The sequence below is a fragment of the Micromesistius poutassou genome (genome assembly GCF_964030765.1).
Source record: "Micromesistius poutassou genome assembly, chromosome: 18".
In the NCBI taxonomy this organism is placed as follows: domain Eukaryota; kingdom Metazoa; phylum Chordata; class Actinopteri; order Gadiformes; family Gadidae; genus Micromesistius; species Micromesistius poutassou.
This window is the reverse complement of record NC_140288.1, coordinates 3,403,851-3,413,098: the sequence shown is the minus strand read 5'-3', so window position 1 is coordinate 3,413,098 and position 9,248 is coordinate 3,403,851. Positions and strand designations below refer to the sequence as shown.

At 42.6% G+C, this 9,248-nt stretch overlaps 2 protein-coding genes across 2 annotated transcripts; one reads left to right on the top strand and one right to left on the bottom strand.

Moving 5' to 3' along the window:
* Positions 1–1,698, top strand: rx3 (retinal homeobox gene 3; the record flags this gene model as incomplete). Its single annotated transcript, XM_084483252.1, has 3 exons — positions 1–226; positions 524–774; positions 1,195–1,698. 3 exons carry the CDS (start codon positions 1–3, stop codon positions 1,696–1,698), a joined length of 981 nt encoding a protein of 326 aa, XP_084339378.1.
* A 2,236-nt stretch (positions 1,699–3,934) lies between these two features.
* Positions 3,935–4,837, bottom strand: grp (gastrin-releasing peptide; the record flags this gene model as incomplete). Its single annotated transcript, XM_084483414.1, has 3 exons — positions 3,935–3,968; positions 4,162–4,417; positions 4,687–4,837. The coding sequence occupies 3 exons, from the start codon at positions 4,835–4,837 to the stop codon at positions 3,935–3,937; spliced, it is 441 nt and encodes a 146-aa protein (XP_084339540.1).
* Between the last annotated feature and the right edge of the window lie 4,411 nt (positions 4,838–9,248).

Here is a 9,248-nt window from a genome sequence, read left to right as displayed (position 1 = left end):
ATGGATGAGCGCACGTCTCCCTCGGCGCGTTTCGCCCAGAGCCCGGGACACCCCGCCAGGGTCCACAGCATCGATGCCATATTGGGATTTAAGGACGACCACATGTTCAACAAAACAGCGATTTACACCGTGAGAGAGAAGTCCTGCATGAATGACACGGCGCGTAACGGGAACGTGGTCGTAGCCCCGATGACCAAGAAAGAGCATCACTCCGAAACTTTTGACAGTAAGTAGAGTTTTTGACTCAACAATAATCCTCCTAGTCTATATAAACAAAGATAACGTTTAAAATTGTTCAATATTCTACATATAGCCTACATAGCACATATATATATCTATATATATATATATAGATATATATATATATATATATATATATATATACATTTATATTCAACACGGGTATAATTTCTGGCTGCGCACTCAAGTTCTTAAAAGTTTTGCGCTCAGAGACAAACTACAAAAATGTCAGTTGAAACACCCCATTAAAACAAACGTCCCTGCACACCTTCTTCTTCTCCAGGTATGTGCTGCACCTCCACCTCGGACAGCCCGACCCACAGCCCTGCAGACTCGCCGGGCGGGGACGGCCGACAGGACTCAGAGGACGAGGAGGAGGACCACCCCAAGAAGAAGCACCGCAGGAACCGTACCACCTTCACCACCTTCCAGCTGCACGAGCTGGAGCGCGCCTTCGACAAGTCCCACTACCCCGACGTGTACAGCCGCGAGGAGCTGGCGCTCAAGGTCAACTTGCCGGAGGTCCGAGTGCAGGTAAATCATCAAGCCATGGGTTATTGTTTTTATTAGTATTTATTTGAATGTTGAAATGCAAGGTGACAGAGGGTGTAAATGGAAAAAATAGAATATGATGCGTTCATGTCACAATTCATTGATTCATTGATTATTTACTAAAAAGGTTCGGAAACCTCAAAAACTATTCATAATGCGCATTACATGGTTACTTAGTCCATTCAAATGATCGGCCTTTAGATGTATATAGCCACAGCCTTACATTAACTAAACGAAATATTTATTCCATAAACGCTTAGGCCTACATTTACATTATAGCCCAAAGGACGACAAGTTAAACAATCTTGTCTTACTTATTTCTCATTTTAATTCATTGATGACTATACAATTGATTCCTTGATTGACATGTTAATCATTCATCTCTTCTTCCGGTGTGTTCAGGTGTGGTTCCAGAACCGACGCGCCAAGTGGCGGCGCCAGGAGAAGCTGGAAGTGAGCGCCATCCGGTTGCAGGACACCCCCTCGTCCCTGTTCTCCTTCGGCTGCCCCTCCACCAACCCGCTGCACGGCTCCGGGGGTCTACACCTGGACCCCTGGCTCACCACCCCGATCACCAGCACCACCGCCGCCTCGTCTCTGCCAACCCTCCCAGGGTTCATAGGCGGCGCGCAGGGGCTCTCAGCGGGGGGTTACGCGTCGCCAACGCCTCCCCACGCCATGGCTTCCTCCATGCCAGCTACTTTCCTCCACTCCGCGCCTGGGCCCGGGTCCAACCATCACCAGCTCCCCCATATAGGCTCTATATGTCCGCCGGCACCGACCTATCCCTGCTCGGGCTTCATGGACAAGTTGGTCCTGGAGGAATCGGACCCGCGGAACTCCAGCATCGCGTCCCTCAGGATGAAGGCCAAGGAACACATCCAGTCCTTTGGGAAGACGTGGTAACGAGATGTGGGGACTTTTTTAACTTGTATTTTACAAACGGTCGGTACAAACGGACAATTCGACACTTCATCCAGCTCCTGTGAGGAGATTTAGGCCTGAGTGTGTTTTTTCCTCCCTTGTGATTCAGAATAATTTTATTTTGTACTGACATTTTTTCTCTTTTGGTTTTTGATGAAAGCTTTTTATGATATGGTGGGATTTTTAACCAACTCCGATGGGCTTACACAGTAAAATGTAAAACTCCTGTTCATTGAACATCACACAGGCCTACTTTTGTAAGGTGTAATTGTTGTATTTTTGTCAGTAAACTACTCTCCTTCCCATTCCGAACCCCGCTGTCTTGATGTCACCATGAGTCCGTCATCATTTATTTATTTTACTTTTGCAACGTAGCCTGAACAGGGAGAACAGCCTACTATGCTCGTTATCAAATTCGATCAAATGCATTGTTGTTTTGTTAGCTGGGGTCAATTGTGACGAATTGTATTTTATAAATATGAAAAAGACGTCATGATATTTGTTTATGTCCTACATTGTGCTCAGCTTTATGCTTTAAAGATTTGTGAAATTAATGGTTTATTTGACCATTGCAGTACCTCACGGAGGTACTGGGTTAATTTCTCTACACCTGATCACCATGGCAGGTGTTTGATTGGAATAATAATGATTAGCTTCATTAAAAAGCTTTAACTGTATACATGCCATTGCCTCATCTTTTGCCGAAGTACTGAAGTGTCTCTGAGTATAATTATTATTCCCACAGATCAATACAATCAAACATGGGTGCTATAGCACCCCATAGTGGTTGACATGCACACGAATTATTTTATTATTTTATTGTTTATTTTGACAATCAAGACTAAGAGTAAAGTAAGCATTGACCAAGTGATGTTCTCTATGTCTTTCCCCACTTGACCTATAACAGCATTTATTCATTATAACATAATAAATATGTGTACACACACCACCTATAGGCCTGTTGACAAACATTCATAGCGCAAAATAAAACAGTTAAAAAAATAAAACGATGCAAAAATATGTTCATGCATCCTGAGAACAGGCTCTATTTCATTACCCCAAACAGACTTTAACTATTTTATTTTAAACTCCCCTTTAAAGTTCGTTGGGCACTTCCTCCTTCCCTAAACAGCATCTTAACTTCCCCTTTTCACTGGTCAAATTAGGTTTATGAAGATTGGGTGAAAGTGGTTTGTAAGTCTATTATTCGGGTCCATTATGAGTGCTCCTGGGTGACCAATGAGGCAGGAGCTCCTTCCTTTGAGCGGCAGCAGAAAGGAGGACCTTCACAAATGGAATTGGGCCAATTAGCATAAGGCATTGTGCGCGCGCCCTGAGGGGCTCTGTTGTCCCGGGCCAGGGGGTAAACACACACACGTGGGTCAGGGGTGTAAATCTCTGACCTCGTGATTTAATAATGATTCTTTATAGAGAGAAAAATGATTAAATGTGCCTCGTGAAACGTCTAATAAAGTTAATTGAATCCAAATTTTTTTTTTTTTTAATATTACACGCATGAGTAAGGATAAACGATCCAGTCAATACATAAATACAGACATAACACATAGGCCAAATATCAAACAACACAGTTAAGGCAAATTTTTAATAAAGAAGTAGCCTATCTTTTATCATTAATTAATTACATAATTACATGTAATTTCAGTTAATTCCTCCCTCCTATTCATTGAAAGATAATGCTGTTAAAAAGTGTGTGTAACAATATTATGACTTACATTTTTAAAATGAGCGCTCATATTTGACGTTCATGCCCAAATTATTTTCAACTACACAATCCTGTTCTACTCTCAATTGTAAAGTGCATATCTGCTGTCATCTAGTGGTATGAACCCGCTACTACAGCTGGGCATGAATTCAGATCAGCCTTGATAAGGGCCAATTATCGTATAAGTCACACACTTGGGGAGAGAGAACTTCCCAATGGTGCAATTCAGGATTGCAAATTAAATATGACATATGTGTTAAACAATGACATTACATAATAAACATTCCGCAATACACTTAAAATAAATTCTATTTTTATTCAGTAGCCTGTAGTTTAAAAAAAATAGGCATCTATAGATGCACACTTAATTGTGATTGGTAATGTAGGCCTACTATTGTAGCGATTCAAAAACTTGTGATTCTCTGAAGGATTTAAGATATGTAACATGATACCGTGCAGCTATAATGCACTGTGTTCATGTGGAACCCCCATTCTTCAGCCGTAAACCAAGCAGCAGTAAGTCCGGCATCTAAAACACAACAGCTTTGACGGAATAGTACAATGCCAAGGCAAGACAAAAATGTATTTAACTGCAATAATACAGCTTAACTCGCACGCAATTTACTTCAAATAAAAACTTTAAGGGCATGCAGTAATCTACTTAGTTATGTCACAATAAAAAAACGGGTTCATCAGTTTAATAAAAACCCTTGGTTAAATCCCTCTCTGAGGGGTTTGACCTGAACCTCTTCCTCCATCTCGTTCTCTCCAGATAGCGTCTGTCGGCGCCGTGGGGCCCCTGCAGTCTTCGGGTGGCGGGACTCGACCCGAACACGGCCCGGTCTAGTGTGGAGGGGTACTGCGGCTGCTCCAGCGGTGTGTCCCTTCGTTCCAGGGAGGTCAGTGGATCGCCCGCGTCCTGTTCGTATACGGGAGGTTCAGGCAGCATCTCGACGCTCTTCCTGCCCATTAAATGCCCTGTGAGGAGGAGAGAAAAACAACAACGGGGCTGCATGTAGGGACACAGCTGTATAAGGGAATATATTTTGGGCGATTGGAGAAATACATTATTTGAATTTGTAAAAATCCATGGGAAAAAAAGACACACAAATCCATCAACAACTTATAAACAACAACCAGTTACAACACAACAATAATAATAATAATATGAATAATATGAATAACATTAATAAACCCAAAACAACTTTTCTTTTCTTTTTTGCATTGCCTCATGAAGCGGTCCTTACCCACTGCCCAGTGGCTCCCTCGAGGGTAGGATTTACTTAGGAGAGCTTCTGGACTCGTACCCTGCCCCATAACAGTGACCGCTGTCAGAATCAGTAACATTGGAAGTATCGGTCTGTAAGTCCACGAAAAGCTTACACACACGTCGCCCATCTTATAATTAAAAAAAAAGTTTTAAAAAAAAAAGCTCCACAGTTCAGTCAAGAATAGCGAGTATAACTAAAGATAAAATCTTTCCACCATGGTTTTACTTTTAATTTAATGAATTAAATTAGGATGAAAAATGAATCGCTCTGCTTGAAGGCGCTGTGTGCATCAGATGTGGCGCGGTCAGGTGCAGCGTGCTGCAGACCTTTGAGAGAGAAGACCCCAAGGCTCCATGTTAAATACCAGCCCGCCCTTTACAGATGTGCGTCAGTGCCGGGTTAAGAATAAACACCACGGTGGCCGAGGATTCAATATTAGTCAATAAATATCATGATCCATGCACGATACCCCATTGCAACATTGTTAGTTTATTCAGTGATTGCTTCGTGATCTTAAGAGGCGTCAGGAAAGAGTAATAACTATTGGTGAATGTTTTTTCCTTGTTAAAAAAAACAACAACCAAGAGACACCATTAGTAATACCGTAGGCCTACAAAGTGACTGGCTCTGGACATTCATTGTTACAAATCAGACTCAGAGGATGAGAATAGACTTCCAGGAAAGGAGGCAAGGGGAAATGAGAGGAGAGGAGAAGTAGAGAGAGAGCAACATTGGCAACCCTAAAATACCCTTACATTTAGAAATGTTGGAACACTGCCTTGAGTAAATCTCTCGCTGTTGGCTCAGGGTTAGGGTTAGTGGGAGCGAGTGAAAGTGGCCAGTGAGGTAGTAATTCCTGTAGCATTGTGGTGTTTTGTGTTGTATGTTCAACACTGCCTAAACATCATAATGCTTAAGAAACACATGGGCCTACATTGGTTGTTGTCGCCATGGTGAACACACTTCTGTGGAATAGGTTGAGCCTCTCAAGGACTTCCTGTTCCTGTTCAACAGAGACGGGCCAATAAAGAACATGTGGCGTGACAGTAAATCTGCGTCTTTTTACCAGGGAGGTTAATCAGTGGAAATATCAACAAGGCAATTCAAAATGGTGGACAAACCGACTACGTCCCTGTCTGTTTGAGATGCTCACCCCTCAGTGACTCTATTCATTAGGCTATTTACACGGGTTATTAAAGGAGGGAAATGTGCCAGAGTAGACACAGGATATCCGTTGATCTGTTTGCCATCGGGAACACATTTCTGTGGAATAGGTTGAGTTTGTTAAGGTAACTATTCCCCATGACTTATATATTATGGTGTACTGCAGTGTGTAATATGTTCAAGGGTGACCCAAGTGTGATATGAGTCACCTCCTGGTCACCTCTGGTGCAAAGGGGAGGATGGATGGATTATATATGTTGTTATGTTTATGTGTTAGGCTTTGAACTGATGCTCGGCTTTGAACAGATTTTCATAATTTTGGTCACTTTGTACGTTTCAATGTTCTTGGCAAGCTACACATCATGTACCTTCTGGTTTAAGATTTGATCAACATATAGTAGCTAGGGCCCTAGAAAAGAAGCAACCAAGTATCTTCGATATTTTCTTCTGATTTAAAGATCCAACCTTGTTCTCAAAATTTCCCTTTTATACAATGTCAACGTTTTCTCATTCAAACTAGAAACCAATCATTTGATATTTGTTATTGGATGATTAAAAAAAACATGGGGGATTCCTGCTTGATCCATAGAATCCATACAATTCCCTTCAATTAAGATTTCACTGGGAAAGCTAATTTTGAGTGAATTGTGCAGCTTAAAAAATGTCAGATAGACAATATTATACTATTTGACAATACTTTTGCAGAAGGTGGTTGTTTGTAAAAGACATGGTAATTGTTGCACATATTGAAACACCAGATGGCACTGTCGAGTGTATTTAGTACCTTTTGCGGTTAGCGGTGGTTGTTTTCACTTTATTGGCTCTTTAAAAAAACAATGTCTAGACAGCACATTTGTTAAAGAATATGAGGAAATGAAACTACTTGTACTTGTACGAGTACTTGTAGTACTTGCACATGATGGCTCATTCTTTCATCTGAATAATTATGTGTATTATCATCAGCCATAATAATCCGGGTCTTTGGTTAAGTCACTGCATATAAGATATACAAGAAAGCGTGTCTTCCATATTACCTTAGCTGAAGAGCACTCATCTCTGGCAAAGAAAGGGTCAGGCCCTCAGCAGCTACGCTCCAGGTTATATAACTCTCTCAGTCTATGGTCTTATTTTCCCTTAATGTAGCAGATCTCATATAATTCTCTCCACCCTCCCAAACACAGGGCATTTGTATCCTCTCCGGAATGAGGGAGTATAGCCCTAACAGGAACTTTTTTAACTCAAAAGCATACAACTTACGAGTTGTCTGCTGTTGCGTTCAATATCGTTCATTTGATTCCTGAGAATGCCGCTGGAGGCTTGAATCAGGTACTGGACACTGAACTACGTTTAAGAGAATGTATTCTTTGCCGTTGAAAAGCTTAAACAATGCATCAATATGTTCTGCAGAACAGCGACAAAACAGTTTCAGGCCCAACAGTCTCTTTGTCTGAGAGCTACACTCTTGGTTACTCCTCCTATGATTTGTCCCCTCCTGCTCATGCAATGCCTCAGACGCAGGTTCCTTATCAAGCGCGTGACTGGAGGAACCCTCCCTTACACAAAGTTGTTATTCTGCCATCAGTCCCTGCGCTCAGTCTCACTACCTCATTGTCTTGAAGTAGCCTTTCTCACAGAGCTAGAGCAAATGGGCCTCCTAAGGCCTGGCTATTCTATGAGTTCAGAACTCAATCTTTATTAACCTTACAGCATTTACCAAAATGAAAAAATGATCATGACTTACATGACTTACATACATAGATATGTCTATAAGCATAACTTTTATTACCTGATTGATTTTTTAAAAGTACATGGAAAATACATTCTTCCCACACTGCCCTTCAGCACGTCTTGGTGGAAGGCCCCGGAAGAGTATCCCTGAGCGGTGACAGCCTCCAGGTCCACTAACGTAGACGGGCCTGGTGTCAGGGCCTCGGATCACAACAACGGAGGAGTGGAGGGGAGACGGTGGGACCCTGGGGCCGTTTGGAAACACTATAGGTCTCTGAGGAAGGTGTAGGAGGGCTCCAGAAAATGGAACAGATTGACTGCACATCTATCCAACATCTAACTCAATAGGGAGGTCAACAAAGGCTAATGGAAATGTGTTGCAAGTAAGTTCTGTTCTTCCACTGAGGGAAGACAGTCAGCCATTATGCCTTTGTGGGTTGACCTGTTCCAGACCGTTACGCTGTATTTGTTCAGCACCAGGTCTGAATGGCTGAGGGCTATGAATCTAAGATTGCAGTGGTAGATTAAAGTCAGCTAAAATGAGCGACAATTTTGCATTTCTTTGTTTTCTTGGAAGAAACTTATTTATCATTCTAGCCATGACAGCCGCGGGGAATCTGAGCAGATCCGTGACCGCCCTCTAGTGGCTTCAGCAAAGGGGAGAAATTATAGGCGTGGCATGTGATATTTTAGCCTATAACTCAGCTTTGGATTGGACGCTTGCCATGAGAACATGTTTATTCAAATCGTTGTGTTTCCTGTGTTTTGTATGTGATGCTGTTATGTATAAGCCAATAAAATGCACTGTGACTCATGCAATGAGTGTGTAATCTATTAGTCTAATGTAATCTATTGTGATCTTTTCTCCTTTTTTGCATAGAAATAATTTGTAGATCACAGTTTTCCAGTAAATTACCATATCCCAATCATAGAGAACGATTGATTATAATAATGTCTTTGTTGGGCTGCATTTCTGTCCCAGAAAAATGTGCTCTACTGGCTGAAAGAACAAATTTTATTAGACGCATAAATTTTGCGTCTGTCTCGTCTAAAGATGCTAAATAGAGTCATTAAGAATGATGTTCATATATATATATATGTGATGTTATCAAAAGGAGGTCATTTATAAATGTATATTTCTGTTTATCATTATGGATCATACCTATAGACATTAGCACTTCTGTGTTTGGTTAATTCTCCTCCCTTCTCATTTTCTCTTTGTCCACCTTCCCTTGTCCCCTGTCCTTCTCCCTCCTCTCTATCTCTCCTCCCTCCCTCTCCCTCTCTCTCCTCTCTCCCTCTCTCCCCCTCCCTCTCTCTCCTCTCTCCCCCCCTCCCCCTCCCTCTCTCTCCTCTCTCCCTCTCTCCCCCTCCCTCTCCTCTGCGCCAGCTGCTGCGGCTGCTTCCGAGAGACAGAGTCCCCCCCCTCCCCCGCCTCCCCCCTCGCCACACACACACACTTACACACACGTGCAGACAAAAGGCCTGATTCGCCAGCCGAACACTGCCCACCTCTCTCTTTCCCTCCAGCCGTTCCTCCATGCTAAAGGGGCGACCGAGCCTACTGCAGAGAGAGAGAGAGAGAGAGAGAGAGAGAGAGAGAGAGAGAGAGAGAGAGAGAGCGAGAGCGAGAGAGAGAGAGAGAG